Here is a 16,706-nt window from a genome sequence, read left to right as displayed (position 1 = left end):
GCTAGATTCGGCAAAGTTCACATCGCGCCAGAACAACTGAACAACACACACTTATAATAATTTAATGCCTCCCCTCATAAAATTCCAGACATTTTAAGACATTTTTAGGCCTTGAATATGGAAAACTAAATTTAAGACATTTTAAGACATTTTAAGGACCCGCGGGTACCCTGGTACCCGTGTAGGATATGCTTTAAAACACACTTATGATGGAAATAATAATAATAAAAAAAAAAATTTATTATTACTAATATTTTATTTATATTACACTCTTTAAAAACAAGTTTGCAAAGTGCTTTACTCACTCGTGCTCTTGCTTGTTCTGCGGACAGATCCAGGCTGCCTGTAGGGCACTTTGAGCATGGTGTCCAGGCTCCGGAACCCCTCCTTCAGGGAGTGGAGCTTGTAGAACTCCACCAGGTCCTGCTCAGGGAAAGGACGGTGTTAGCACACTGACCTATGGCAGCTGAAGTCGATCCCGGCACAGCGCTGTCAACAGAAAGCTTCAGGTTCAGTCCAGCATGGTTCTGAGGAGGGCTCGGGAATCGGGCATGATTGTTAAGCTCAGATATGTGGTCTTCCAAACTCAGAATCTGACTCAGTTGTATTTGCCAGATAATGGAGATATACAATAAAGGTATAAAACATGAACACTGAATATGTACACGGTACTGTGTAAAATTACTATTTGGGCATTGATGCAGTAATAATTGAAGCATTAAATAGGTGAGATGATGCATTATATACTAGAGATGATGCATTTTGTACAGAACGATAAAGGTAAGCGTCACCACAAAGACAGAGTGCTAGTTTAAGGCTCCAGGATGTGGAGATCCTTGTTTCACAACGCTGGACGCAAGCTGCACTCGGTGATCTCCTTAAATGTCAAACACAGCGGCAGCACTGATGACTGCGTGCAGCTCCTGATTACTAGAGTGTGTTGTTTACGCTGAGAACGCGGTGGCGAGAGGCCGGCCTGCTCACCAGCACGGTCCTGAACGTCCTGTTCTCGGCTATGTAGAAGCAGCCGTCCTTGGTGAGGATCTTGATGTGTTTCACCTCATTGTTGTACCTTCACAGAACAGAGAACAGGTTCACATTACTTATACTCAGCACATCATGACAATGTCTGTGATCTTATTCAAGAAACCCTGTCCATCATAGCACTCTGAATTTTCTTGATACCAAATAATACCAACCCACACCTATGAAATCATTCTCCACTTCCAATGGAGAATAATCTAGAACAGTGGTCCGCAGGACTGGACCGCAGTCCCTCATTTAACTGTACCAACATGCACAAATAAAATAACACAATGGTTCCATTATACCATTGCCAATTGGTCCAACTACACAGTGGCCCAAAACAGTGGTAGCTCAGATGTTATGGTACTTGACTAGTCATTATAAGGTTGCCAGTTCAAGCTCTACCACTGCCAAGTTGCCTCTGTCGGGCCCCTCAGCAAGACCCTCAAACCGCAGCTGCACAAAATGTATCCAGTCATATTTGCAAGTCACCTTGGACAAAAAGGTCAGCTAAATGCTATAAAAAAAAAAAAACAAGCAGTTTATGCCAATTGTAGGAAAAATCCAGGATTTGTCTAGACACCTGCTGCTTTTGTTTGATTATCCAGGACTGCTTAACGTCCCACAATTCAAGTGGTTAGAAGCCCGTCACTGAGAATGTGCGTTACCATGGCACCAAAATGTAGCCTGTTCGATCCTGTTCATCACGCTTCACGAGGGGCCAACCGGCACAGGAACAGTGTGAAGAGGAAGAGGAAGACGCTTCATACGTTGTCTTGTGTTTTCAGTGCAGACCCAGGCACTCATGTGCTTTAACAATCAACTGCTGATCTCCTGTGTGTTTGTTGGCTGCGGTTTGTTTGGTCTGAGTGTTAATTCACTTACTCTTCATCCACACATTCACGAAGGATGAACACACCCAACAACTGGAACGCAACCAAACCCAAACGAGACTAAACGAACAGAGACAAAAAGAACCGAAACCACAGATGTGGCGTCTGCTTGACTCATGGTGACGTACACACACCGATATGGAATATGTGCCAAATGTGCCATTAAGGAACCGCTCCTGTTCCAAACACACCATCAGGGGAATCACGTTTGAACCACACACACCATCAGCGGATAAAGTGTGTGTGCATACAGTCAGGAAATCAGGTGTGTACCACACACATAGTGTGGGGGAGCAGCAGTATCCGTGCGTGCCATTCAGATGTGAGCGAGGCGCGTACACCCAGCAGCCCAGCGTGGAGCGCATAGCTGTGGCCCATTTTCCTGCTGAGGCCCAACGTTCTCCACCTGGTTCACAGGTAATAACGGAATCAAAGACACACTTATGCAAAGTCATGCAAAGTCATAGTCAGTGATGCAGATTTCAAGCACACCACGTAGGCACACACGCACACGCACACACACACACACATCACGGTCTGCCGTACTTGATGCTGAGAGCGAACTCGCTGCATTCACGCCTCCTGTGACGGACCAGGTAGGTGCTGTTCTCTCTCTCAATCAGCTCCCTTTCGGCGTGGTGCCTCTCCATGGGCCCTGCGAACCTGCACAAAGCCGTTCAGAGCGCCAGAGGGAGTTAAAAACACCATTACACCTTCCCCTTCCCTCTGAGCCACGCACACACACACACACACAACACACACACACACACACACACACACACGGTAAAGCTGCTCAGCTTTTGTCCAGCAGGTGGTGCTGTCACTGAGCCAATGAGGCCCATGGGGATTTCAAAAGCTCTGTTAGTTATATTTGGAAATGTGCTTGAAAAATAAGGTCAGAATTCGTCGATAAAATTGGATGCGAGTTCTGGTTTTAACACTAAATTTGGGAAATCCCACTTAAAAAATAACAACAGAAGCAGCAGTAATAAATTTTGATCATTCTCATAAAATTCTTGGGAGATATTACAGCACATTTAAAGTGTGAATGGCCACTATTTACAGTAATTAACACTAACCAATTATTGCTTCTCTGCTACAGGCTACACATCCATAAACCATTCAGACAAGTGGTCTAGTGATGCATCATCTATCATCGGTGCTGTGACTTTAACTTAATTTAAAAACTGAACAAAACACTGGAGCTTGCCATTCTTACCAGAGCTGGGAGGAATAGTCAACTGGTTTGGGGACCTGAAAAAAAAGACTGCTGTAAAAATTTCCACTGGACCAAATACAACTTGTTGCATGATTGATAACATTAGATAACGCGGCAATAGTATTGCATAATCATAAACAGCTTATTATATATACCAATGAATAATACAATAGATCATAAAGTTACACACTGGTTTTATAATGCAAGCACACAGCTAGGTATTAATTCTGACCGGTGTAACAGATCTGATCCACGCTGATTTTGTGTCATCACAAACGCAGCAATAGCAAAGCGCTTATCGACTATTAATTAACATGTCATTAGCATTCAATTTGCATATTATTAGCATGTCATTAGCCTAATACTCATACGTTAACAATCAGCCTGCTAAATACAAACAAAACACCACCGAAGCTATTCATTATGCATACTTACGCAGGGGCAGGGCTTCACGGTGTCGCTGGGAAACAGGCCAACCTCTCGCGTCGTCAGGATTTTGCCCTGGCGCGACACAGGACTGTTAATTGCATTATATTTGCCTGGAAGGAGCAATCCCTCCCCTTTCGCTTTAATAAATACAAGGCGATTAGCTTCCAACAAGCAGCGCATCTCATTTACAACCCCAGTTAATTACGGTTCAGAGCCTGCCCCTCCGTCAGACTCCATTAAGCTCCGGTACGAAAGCCTACTTTAACGCTCGATAATCATTGTCAGTTCAGCGTTTGAACGCTGAAATGATGTGAATCATAACAAGTTCCAGGGAAAAATATGGGTAGCGCTTAATAAAGTGGCGTCAGATGAGCCTCGGAGTTGTAAATTGCGCTAAATATGTCGCTTTGATTCCCGGCCCCACACAATATTGACAGAACAGGCCAATCTGACGACTAGCATCATTATCCAAATGAGATTATTCCTCACACGACTGGAGGCGCAATTACTTACATTTCTCCACATACCCACACCCAACATGTAGACAGAAACCCCAAGCTGAACACTGCATATTACGAGGTATAGAATAGTGCAAGTATAACGGACTGTTGTTGGGGGTTTAGCTATAACATAACTAGGGGGAAATGTACAAAACAAGGAATAAAAACAGATATTTTGCCGTTAAATAATACCCAGTTTGACCAATATATCAATACGCTGCTGCTTCATCTGTTACTGAATGCGTTTTGTCCGCCCCAGTCTGTCATTTCTTTTAACTTCTCCTTTATTAAAATAAAAAATGTTGCCCCTGGCACATATTAGATTGGAAAGCCGATCCTAAACCATAACCTTGATTTATTTAGCCTAATAACATTTTATTGCAGCTTCTCAAAGCCTTTATATTTGTTAAACCGGCAAATAAACGTGTGCTAAAGATTAAAGTTATTATCCCAGTAGAGTAAACAGTTGGCAGCCAAAAAGATCAAATAAAATTACCATGATTGATTGTATTGTTCAGGCTACGGGACAGATATAATAGTCTCTTAGTAACACGGCAACACAGTCGCCTGGGGTTCCATATTTCTTTTCCTCTGCATCACGTGACCTGGAGGATTAAGTAGCCTTATTAGCAGTTAAGTGTCATTTCACGTGAGATAAAATAAACCAGCCTCTGTACATAATCACCGCCCACCCCCACCTCATCCCCCTGCTATCACCACCCAGTCCTGGGAACCATTGCACATTCATGAGTCTAAGCCAGCCAGGCTGTTGGCTTAGCATCCGAGTCACCTCCCTTGCCTCCATAAACCCCACCCACCCACCACGTGTCCGATCCCAGCTGATCCATAATGGCGTGCCAGCAGAAATGGAGCAGCAGCAGGAGGAAGATGAGTTTTAATGCCGCCATAAAACACAGTGTTTAGAAATAAAACCCGCATATGTTCAGACCCACCATGAGATGGAGATGAATGCAACAAGGTGAGGTAGCCACACCCCCTGCTCCGACCCCATTCCCAACAAGGTGAGGTAGCCACACCCCCTGCTCCGCCCCCATACCCAACAAACTTTAAAATGTCTGTCAGAAGTGATCTGGATGGAGGAGGAGTCAGAAACACTCACTCATTCTTCTCTTTCATAGAACTGCTGCATTTCCCCGTTTGTCCATCAACTACACACTTCCAAACTTCATCTCACCTTCCACCAGCAGCTGTGGAGGTCAGCGCTGATGACCTCGACGATATCGCCCACCCGAATGTTCAGCGCTGGACCATCTGGGGGAACGGGACACCCCAGGTAGCTCCTCATCACCAGCATTTTTGGCCAACCTGTAAAAGAGTATTCACAGTACACACATTGGTCGTACGGGCGAAAAGGCAGTAAAGGTGAAGGAAGTCTGAGCTTGTGAAAAAGTCAAAGAAAATGCGAGAGGTAGAACCATGAGAGAGACAAGTTTAGGGAGCCTGCAGCCAGCCTCAAAACTCACAAGGAAAAACAAACTGAGAAAATTAACATTCCATCCCTGCCAACCATAAAGCTTAGAATTTGCACTCACAGTTGTACTGCTGGTCTCTGTACCCAAGCACTGATGAGTAATTAATAAGGAAATATGCTTACATGCCCCACACACAAACAGCTTATGAAAATTAATTTCCCATTAAGAATCACAGCTCTGACTTCTCTCTCTCAGCTTTTAAATAAATTCAGCTACAATACTCCAGCCCTGGTAATCACCAATCACAATCCCTCTCTCTCTCTCTCTCTCTCTCTGTCTCTCTGTCTCTCTGTCTCTCTGTCTCTCTCTCTCTCTCTCTCTCTCTCTCTCTCTCTCTCTCTCTCTCTCTCTCTCTCTCTCTCTCTCTCTCTCTCTCTGAATTCTCCAAGGACATCACTTCATGATCATACACAGCCAGTTCCAGTTTCCCAGCACCATCTCCATACACGAGAGGGTGGGGCTGCCCCACGGCCCCCAACCACTCCTCCACTCCTCCACTCCTCCACTCCTCCACTCCTCCACTCCTCCACTCCTCCACTCCTCCTCACCGCGGCCCATCAGCGTGTCTCCAGCTGCCAACACTGACGACTGAACACACCCTAAGTCCCTAAACCTTTTGGAGAAAGACCAAGACTGTTAATGAATGAAGGAATTAGTCCAAGTGTAAGCACGCATCCGAACGCAGGTGCAAACCAATTTGGGACACGGGTTTATACAAACGGAGCGTGAGACCGACCACAAACCCTTAAAGTAGGTATTAGAATTTGGTGAGGTCATGAAGGGCATGACAGAATCAGCGCACAGATGAGTGGAAGATGGTGGCAGCGGAAAGTTTGAGGTGGCAGCAGAAAGTTTATGGTGACAGCGGCAGGTTTACGGTGGCAAGGCAGGTTTACGGTGGGAACATTTTGTTATGTTATGGTGGCAGTGGAAGTGTGCTAAGGTGTTCCTTCTGTGAGGGCAGAGATAGAGGGGTCCTATACTTTTGAAGACCTTAATGCAGTATTCTGCATAATTAAGGTCTGTCTCAAACTGGCATGCTTGGTTCCTCTCAAACTATTCGCAGTCATTTATTAGGATATATTTTTAGCTAGACATTTTTAAATAAATATAATTTTTCATAAAATAATGAATCTTAACTCTTGTGGTCTATATACTTTCTTCAGATTTAATTAAAGGAAGTGATTTCACTAAGTAAAGATAAACTCTTCAGTAAGATGATATTTGCTGTAATTGGATGTCCCTTCACCTTCCCAAACACCACACTCCCTCATTCTCTTTCTCCTTCTCCACCCTCCCCTTCACCTCCACCCTTCACCTTCCTCTCCACCTTCCCCTGCTCTATGGCCTTCTCCGCAGCCCTCCACCGAGCGCCGAGCCTAGCACTCGTGCAGCCCATGCAGGGTGCAGTCTGGGACTCGGTGGTAAGAACCTGCTCAGGGCTGAAGGGCCAAGGAGCGTCATGTCCTGTCCCCGTGGCAGAAGCTTGTCGAGGGGCCATTTTACAGCCCAGAACAAAGATGTAGAGGTGGGGAGACCAACCTGGGTCTTGCTGCTGTCTGTGACTGTACTGTCGCTGTGGGGGAAGGGGAGAAAGAATGTGATTACACCACCACATGCAGCCGAGTGTGATAGACACTGCTTCCAATAACGTCAGACACAGCTTAGAATAGTGCTTTCAAGAACGTTGAAACGTTTCTGCTGCGATCGTGGAGGAGAGTCAACCATCTCCACGATATCTCCACGACATTAGCAAATGATAATGAGAGTAACTTTTAAGTGTAGCGTATCTCAACTGTCAGGGGCTTAACAATGCTGCTGAGGAATACCATTGCCGAATAAAAAAATGTAACGTGAATCAATGCAAAGGATTGATTTTGCCTATAAAGCACGAGTGCATACTGTGGAGCGCAGCACAAAGGCAGAGAACGCTGCCGATGGTTTGGAAGGAGCAGCGGCTCGGAGACTTCAGAGTGCGTCTGTCTTACCTCCGTTTTAGGCATCGTGGGATCTGAAATAAAGGCAAACAGAGCCAAAAATAAGGTCATCGCCTTGGTTGCACTGAGAATTAGCATACAAGGAAGTGATCGGCAGAACTCCAAAACACTACGGGCACCAACTCCCCCATCTAGTCCAGAGCGTCTATATACGCTCTTAGCTACTTTAATGAGAACACCTGCTCATTCGTGTAATCCAATCAACCAATCACATGGCAACACCGCAACGCATACAAATCGTGCAGACACGGGACAAGAGCTTCAGGTAATGTTCACGTCAAACGTCAGAAGCAGGATCCGAATCTGAATGGGATTTCGAAGCCCAGAAGTCTCTAGAGTTTACACAGAATAGAACAGAGAACAAAACTCTTCGACAGGAAGGAACAGTATCTCCCACTAGCGCTCTGTACAACCCTGAGTGGGCAGCAGTGGGCAAAGAATCTGCGAACACTGTTAAAGCTGACAAATCTCTCTTCCTCCCATGACACTCAAATGATAGGGGTCGAAAATGGCATAAATTGCATGAATCTTTGGACCTGACCCATGCGAACGGTTCATGTTGGGACGGAGGCGGGTGTCATGGTGCTGGGGAATTTTCTGCGCACACACTGGGCCTCCCGTCAGCACTGGAGCGTCATCTGAATGCCACGACCAGAGCACTGCAGCTGACTACGCACTTCCCTTCACGTCTACAGCCTGGCTGTCTCGTCACGGCTACCTTCAGCATGACAACGGGCCACCGGTCCTGAATGCGACGGCTGTGGCGCCTTCGGGAAGGTCAGATAGGAGATTTGGGACACGGTCAGACAGGAGATTTGGGACACGATCAGACAGGAGACTCGAAGAGTAAGTTTGCAGCTGACCAATCTGCAGCAGTCGTGTGATTCAGATCTTTGGCACAAATCCTTCAATTAATGTTTCCAACCCTTTAGGGACTACAGATTGAAGGCTGTAGATTTAAGGCTGTTTCCTAATAAAATGGCCAGTGAGTTATTCACTATTCATTATAGTGAATTTTTAATTGTAAAAACTGTAAATTCTGATGTAAAAAAATGATAAGAATGGCATTCTTTAAAACATTTTCTCTAAGTTATTGACATGTAATTATATGAATCTGCAGTGCATTATATGAATGTAGAAAACAGCTTCTCTAAGCTATCACTACCCACTGACATTTCACCTATTGTTGGTTTAATGATGCTGGATGATAACTCCACAGAAGTGGGTCACAGAACATCGTACACAACACCAAACTGGACTTTGTAAAGACTTAATACATTAGCCTGTCAATCTGAGCCGTTATAAGGTCTTTATTCCCACCTGTCCGAACACAGACTCCCAGTTTGCCCAGGCACTCCTTATGAGCTCCTGTTCCACATTTGAGACACAGGTATCCCTGGTTGAAGATCCCCCTGGGTGAACAAACGTGGAACAAAAAAAACACATAATAGGCATTCATGTTGGGGGGAAATACATGATACATACCAAGGAATGGAGAAGCCTGATTGTAGCTTAGCCTGTACCTTGAGTCAATAATAACTCGTGGTCCCTCATATACACACCACCATTTCCATTTCAGATACACCAGCCTAACATTCTACAACCATGCTAACTTGTTTTGAACCATTTACCAATACCAATGCTATTATCAGTTCTCACTTCGCAGCGTTTGACACTTTTGTGGCTGTTCTTGCCCCTAACGATCTGATGTATGTTGGCAAAACGTCCATGTATTTTAAAATTACGTTGCTTAAACAGATGCCAACACTGCTTTGGGCAACTTGGGTCATCTGTTTGCCTGCAAGAGACAGTGGTGTCATTCTTATTCATATTGTGACGGGCAGGTGTGAGCAACTAAAAAGGAAGCGATCACGCCAAGTCTCAGGGAAATAGGATGGTTTAATAGAAAGTGTGCAAACCAAAAACCCGTGCATGGTTCCAGATTAAGGAAATAATAACCAGCAGTCAACTGGTACAAAGACAAGACATATATTTTGATTGATATTTTTGTCAGTCTTTAGAGGATTTTAGAGGATACATTTCACCAGACTTCCTGCTTCCTGCCGACGCTGCTTCCTGCTGACCGACGCTGTTGCGGAGCGAATTTTGAAATTGTTTTCTAAAGTATAATAACCTATTTACGTGCTAATCTTTACCTTTTGCATTCCTATATACATTTTACAGGTTTTATTCCGGCCGCTGACCAACTTTCTGCCTTCACAAATCAGCAAGCGTAAGTTTATATATCGGCTAGACACGGTAAGTGTTTTGATTTATTCATGGCTGGTGTTGGTTTGTTCCCGTGTTCGGAGTGTGGCATGTTTAGTCTAGACCCTTTCGCCACTGATAGTAATAGTGATAGTATTTGTCAGAGGTGCAAACTAGTAAATTCTCTCGTGGCGAAAGTGGAAAGCTTAGAGCGACGCGTCCACTCATTATTGAGGGATAGAGAGACAGGGTCTGTAGTAGGTGTGGACGCGCCAGGGAGAACTAGCGCCTCCGCGACTCCGGCGATAGAGCCCTCACAGCGGGGCGAATGGGTGACGTCTCGGCGGCGTAGTCGGAGAGCGAGGGCTGCAGCTACCGCTAACGCCAGCGCTAGCCCACCAGAGCACCACTCCCCGGTTCACGTGTCCAACAGGTTTGCCCCGCTCAGTGTTACACCCACTGAGGAGACTCTGGTCATAGGAGACTCTATAGTCCGACACGTGAAAGTAGCTGTAGCTGTAGGGGCACCAGCGGTTACAGTCAGCTGTTTACCGGGAGCCAGAGCGCCGGACATTAGTGGCAACCTTAGATTGTTAGCTCATAGGAGGTTTTCTAGGATAGTGATTCATGTAGGGGCCAACGATATACGTCTGCGGCAGTCAGAGGTGACTAAGGCTAATGTTAAAGAGGTGGTTAAATTAGCCCAGACGATGTCCGATGCCGTAATCTGCTCTGGCCCCATCCCAATGCGGCGCGGTGATGAGCAGTACAGCAGGCTCACGTCGCTAAACCGCTGGATGTCCAAGTGGTGTTCAGAAAATCAAGTGGGCTTTATTAATAATTGGGAAGAGTTCGAGGGCAAGCCTGGTCTTTTAGGCAGGGACGGTGTCCACCCCACCCGGGATGGCGCTGCCCTGTTATCTTGCAGCATAGCCCATAGCCTGTTAGCTAGTCGGCAGAGTAGCACTAGGAGCTGCTGACTGTCCAGGGTCGCGACCAGGCCGCAGACTAATGGGTTAAACCTGTCTGCTAGCTGCTTAGAGGCGTCACCAAGTTCCCTTAGGATTGAGACTGTGTCTGTGCCCCGGGTTAAACTAAATCATAAGAAAATAGTCAGCCCGAAGTTTTTAACTAATATACAGACTTCACATCAAATTATTACAACCTATATGACCGATCTGAAAATTGGATTAATCAATATTCGATCGCTCAACTCAAAAGCAGTTTTTGTAAATGAACTTATAACAGACCAGAAAATTGATATTCTTTGTCTAACTGAAACGTGGGTTCAATCTGGTGATTATTTAACTCTAAACGAAGCCACTCCTGTGGGATATAGTTATATACATAGACCTAGACTGTCAGGCAGAGGAGGTGGAATATGTATAATCTATCGTGATTGTTTAGAAATTCATCAGAAATACTTAGATATCTCAAACTCATTTGAGATGCAGTCTATTAATGTTATTAGTCCATCTGAAAATAAAAGTACATTCTCCCTAACTAATGTATACAGACCACCAGGGCCTTACTCAGATTTCTTAAACGATTTCACCGATTTTGCAGCAAATTTAGCAGTATGTAGTGACAAAATAATAATGGTAGGAGACTTTAACATACACTTTGATAATGCGGAGGATCCACTGACAAGGGCTTTTACTTCTATATTGAACTCTGTCGGCATTAAACAAAACGTAGTAGGACCTACACATTATCGAAATCATACCCTAGATCTAATATTAACGCTGGGTATCGACGTAGATAATATAAACATACTCCCGCAAACCGTAGCAATCTCCGATCATTATTTAGTAAAATTCGATTTTCACCTTAACATAAATACCCGCCCGTCTCCTCGGCAGTGTATAAAGCGCTCAATAAATTCATCAACAGCAACACGGTTTATTGAAACCCTCCCTGACTTAACTGCTTTAGCCCACTCGCCATCCGATCCAGGAGAGTTAGATAGTCTAACCGACTACTTAGAGAATACCTGCAGATCAACTCTAGATATAGTAGCTCCACTAAAATATAAAAAAGCTAGATCCAAAAAGCTCGCCCCGTGGTACACTGACCAAACTAGAAATTTAAAACAAATAGCACGTAAATTAGAGCGGAAATGGCGATCTACTAAATTGGAAGTATTCCACTGTGCCTGGAAGGATAGCATTATTGACTACAAACGGGCACTCACTAAAACACGCTCAGCATACTTAGCCTCACTGATACAGAAAAATAAAAACAACCCTAGATTTCTTTTTAATACTATTTCTAAACTTACAAAAAATCAAGCAGGCACAGAACCTCAGATTCCAATAAACCTCACTAGTAATGTATTTATAGATTTCTTTGATAATAAAATAGAGAATATTAGACAAAATATAAAACCCTTTATTAGCAATACAACTGGTATGTCATCTGGTTTGGTTGATATTGATTTAAATTACATACCGGGAGAAAAACTTGATGCTTTTCATCCACTCCCAAAATCAGAATTAGAGAAAATAATTTCTTCCTTAAATTGTACTACCTGCACATTAGACTCAGTTCCCTCAAAGTTATTAAAAGAGGTATTACCAGCTGTAACTGAACCTCTTCTAACTATAGTTAACTCATCCATTACAATAGGTCACATGCCCAAATCATGTAAATTAGCAATTATCAAACCTCTGATCAAGAAACCAAATCTTGATCCGACTGTGCTATCTAATTATAGACCCATTTCAAACACATCATTTATATCTAAGATCATAGAAAAAGCTGTTGCCCAGCAATTATGCCTATATCTGCATAGGAATAACACATTTGAAAAGTTCCAATCTGGTTTTAGGCCCCATCACAGTACTGAAACAGCATTAGTTAAAGTAACAAATGATCTCCTCCTTGCATCAGATCAAGGCTATGTATCACTGTTAGTGCTTCTTGATCTTAGTGCAGCTTTCGACACAATTGATCATAGGATCTTGCTAGAAAGGTTAGAACGCTGGGTTGGAGTCTCAGGCACAGCCCTTTCATGGTTTCAGTCTTACTTAACAAATCGCTATCAGTTTGTAGAGCTCAATAATATTTCATCCAAATGTACAATGGTTAAATATGGGGTCCCGCAAGGCTCCATCTTAGGACCACTATTATTTACATTATATATGCTACCATTGGGCACAGTTATAAACAAACATGGTGTCAATTTTCACTGCTATGCGGATGACACTCAACTTTACATATCAGCCAAACCCGATGACAAACTCAGTTTAGGAAAAATTGAGGCCTGTGTAAGAGATATTAAATGCTGGATGTCTCTAAACTTCCTACAATTAAATGAGGACAAAACAGAAGTTCTCCTTGTGGGCCCTAAGGCCGCAAGACAGAAAATTCCAAACTTAATGCTTAATCTTGCAGACTATCCCATTACACCTGGCACAGTAGCCAAAAACCTAGGCGTCATACTCGACTCCGACCTATCATTTGATAAATATATAGATCATACTACTAGGATAGCTTTTCTACATCTCCGCAACATTGCCAAATTAAGAAATGCATTATCACAGGATGATGCAGAAAAATTGGTGCACGCCTTTGTTAGCTCTAGACTAGACTACTGCAATTCACTACTGTCAGGATGTTCAAATAGGAATCTAAATAAACTTCAAGTAGTTCAAAATGCCGCAGCTAGAGTTCTGACCAGAACTAGAAAATTTCAGCATATTAGACCAGTCCTATCAGCCCTGCATTGGCTCCCAGTTAAATTTCGTATTGATTTTAAAATTCTATTATTAGCATATAAAGCACTACACGGGCTTGCTCCTGAATACCTCCAGGAACTTATTTCCTATTATGAACCCCCACGTCAACTAAGATCACAGGGTGCTGGTCTGTTATTAGTTCCACAAATTAACAAGGTAACAGCAGGGGGAAGAGCCTTTTCTTATAAGGCCCCCCAGCTTTGGAATAATCTTCCTAAATGTGTCCGGGACTCTGACACAGTCACAATCTTTAAATCTAGGTTGAAAACCCACTTATTTAGTCTAGCGTTTGATAATTAATATCCCCCTTAGATAAAGGTACAGATCCAGGGGTTCATAGACGAAGGGTTTTATGGTAGACTGGGGTGCTGGTGCTGTCATCCTGTCACTGCTCGTGGTCACTCAAGTTTGTTGACAGTGCAGTGAACGGATGCCATTGTCTCAGAATGCCCCCAAGCCTATGTTACCTTCTGGTTCTGCCTTTTTTTAGCTAGGCTGTAATAATTTAACTTAGTGCCGGAGTTGCTGCCACACTCCAGAAATGTTTATAATTTTACCTGTCCTGTATATGTCCTCATACAGAGCTAATTTTCCCTGTTTCATTTCTCCACATGGCTGCCCGCCTGCTTGAGGAATAATGAGATGAGGAGAGACAAGCGATCCATCCTGGCCGGCCACCTCCTGCCTAACCGGATGCCTACACCATGATGGACATTATTACATATTTTTCGGTCTAAATGGACATTATTGCATCTTTTACATTCTGTCTACATTCTGTCTATATTATTGTTGTTGTCATGGTGACCGGTGTCGGCCAGAGGAGGATGGGTTCCCCCCCTGAGTCTTGGTTCCTCTCAAGGTTTCTTCCTCATGAAAAAAACTAGGGAGTTTTTTCTTGCCACTGTCGCCTTTGGCTTGCTCACTGGGGGCTAGGACTCGGCACTTGTAAAGCTGCTTTGTGACAACAACTGTTGTAAAAAGCGCTATATAAATAAAATTTGATTGATTGATTGATTGATATATAGACGAACAAACGACCCTCAGGTGAGACAGATCACGGGTCCCGCCCACCTGAGGGACGAACATCACGTGACCAAAAACAGGACCACTGCCGCTGTAACCGGGGGCGACCGGTAGGGGGCCCCCCCACAACGTGACACATATCCTCATGAGTGCCTTAGAATTATGTTGTAACAGGGGGCATTTACATGGAAGGCAACTCAATCTGATGTCCGACCTGATGCTGTATATAAATTACTAAATAAATAATCATAATTACTTTATATAAACTATTAAATTATCATCATTAGAGTATATTAACTACTAAATTATCATCATGCCAGTAGACAAACACATATTTGTTGGTAACTCTGACACCAAGTTGCCTCTGAAGGGAGTTAGAGGAGAAGAAGCATGTCTCGTGGAGACACCTACCTGAGCAGCTTGCGGCAGGAGCTGCAGGTGGTGACCCCATCGAAGGTGTGCATTCGGAACAGGTGTGAGTTACAGGCGGCATTCTCTGGCCTAATGTTGGACCTGAGTGGAAGAAGACAGAACACTGGGTCTCTTTGCAGTTAACAACGACCGTGGACATGATGCACACCGAGATCCTGCAAGGGGGGCTGAGCATCTGGAGGTGTGTGTGTGTGTGTGTGTGTGTGTGTGGGGCGGTGGGGGTGGGACCTTCCAAATAAGATGTTCTTACAGACCTTTCGCATACACAGAGCAGAATGGTGGGTGAGCTCTTTGACTGAATGACTCTGAGATTGATTTCTGTGTCGAGAGTTGTGGGCATGTTAGAGGTATAATTTGTTGTCTGAATGCACCCCACATAACATCACATGGTCTAATAAACACACACACACACACACACACACACACACAATAGGTGACAAAACTGAGCACACCGAGAAAACGTCACTGTAGCTAGCCAGTGTGCACACTGGAAAAAGGCAGTCCTATTGTTTACCCCGCCTCTCCTCTTTACCACCCCTCCTCTTTACCCCGCCCCTCCTCTTTACCCCGCCCCTCCTCTGTCCAAACTCCCTCTCTGCCTCCCCTCAAGCCCACTGCAGATGACCTCGAGCATGGGACTTTAAGAACTACACCTCCCAGATCCACTCACCACTGCCCACAGCTGAACCCTCAGATTTCTCCAGGCCTCAATACGCCCCGTTACCTTATAACTACTTTTGTAGTTCAGTCCCAGAAGTGAAACTGCAGCCCAATCAGACTCCCAACGGGCCAAAACAAATGTGCACTCTCTGGGAACGTGGCAAACTAAGTGGTTCTCGGGATTCTGGTAACAAGATGCAGCTGGAAGCGTGCGACTTGTCACGTTACCATTACAGGTGTGTGAAGCCCCGCCCCAGGTGTGTGAAGCCCCGCCCCCAAGTGATTGATGGTGGAGACTCACAGGGCCAATTCAAAGCGGTCCAGCCAGTTCTTCTTCAGCTCCCTGGTCTTGAAGAACAACTCGAAGCCACTCGTCCCCTGCTGGTGTGTGAGGTAGAATCCGTAGCACCACTGATCGACCGTAGAGAGGGAGACAGGAGCATCGCATGCATTCAGCAGTGTTTGAGAGCTATTTTGAACAGCAGGATCTTTATTAGTGTTCTTTATTAGTTTTTATGTAAAGAGACAACCTTTTAGGTAACAGAAACAACCTTGTAGCCCTAGATTCATAAATCACCCATGCACAAGCATTGCATTGTGTGTGTGTGTGTGTGTGTGTGTGTGTGTGTGTGTGTGTGTGTGTGTGTAAGACACTAGCCCAGCATGATTTCACAAGTCAGCAGGAACTTCTTAAAATGGATTTTTCTAGACCGTTTCTGCACAAATGCGCCTTTTGGTGATAGAAATAAAAGAGAAAAATAAACTTACAGACTGTCTGCATTATTTATAGACCGTCGTTAGCACTACTAACCAAGTAGCAGAGATCACCTTAAAACAAGAGGTGCAGTAATGATTACAGAGTTTCTGTAAAAATCATAGGGGGAGACTTGATTAATCAAAAAACACAGAAGCACAGTCCATGGAATCCAGCAGTCCAAATAAACAACATTCTCTCAGCAACAAATGTGACTTGTTACTATGGCTCTGGACAATGGGACGTGCGGGGACAGCTTCCATCGCTCCCGCCACAACCCCTCATCGCCCGCGCCACGCTCTTCCAGTGCCAGCTCAGCGCGCTAGCGTGCT

General features: G+C 44.4%; 1 protein-coding gene across 2 annotated transcripts in view; it reads right to left on the bottom strand.

Moving 5' to 3' along the window:
- Positions 1–16,706, bottom strand: part of vav3b (vav 3 guanine nucleotide exchange factor b) — a 35,281-nt gene that overhangs the window by 4,726 nt on the left and 13,849 nt on the right. The window contains exons 15-25 of one of the 2 annotated variants that reach the window (XM_076982282.1): positions 15,922–16,031; positions 14,940–15,041; positions 8,878–8,969; positions 7,549–7,571; positions 7,103–7,136; positions 5,263–5,393; positions 3,574–3,639; positions 3,139–3,173; positions 2,466–2,582; positions 985–1,072; positions 306–423 (exon numbers count right to left, since the gene is read on the bottom strand). In XM_076982282.1, coding sequence (XP_076838397.1) covers positions 306–423; positions 985–1,072; positions 2,466–2,582; positions 3,139–3,173; positions 3,574–3,639; positions 5,263–5,393; positions 7,103–7,136; positions 7,549–7,571; positions 8,878–8,969; positions 14,940–15,041; positions 15,922–16,031 — 916 coding nt within the window. The other variant, XM_076982283.1, reaches the window with a different exon arrangement.

This window comes from Brachyhypopomus gauderio, chromosome 19, assembly GCF_052324685.1.
Source record: "Brachyhypopomus gauderio isolate BG-103 chromosome 19, BGAUD_0.2, whole genome shotgun sequence".
Classification (NCBI taxonomy): domain Eukaryota; kingdom Metazoa; phylum Chordata; class Actinopteri; order Gymnotiformes; family Hypopomidae; genus Brachyhypopomus; species Brachyhypopomus gauderio.
This window is presented reverse-complemented; position numbering and strand designations above follow the sequence as displayed.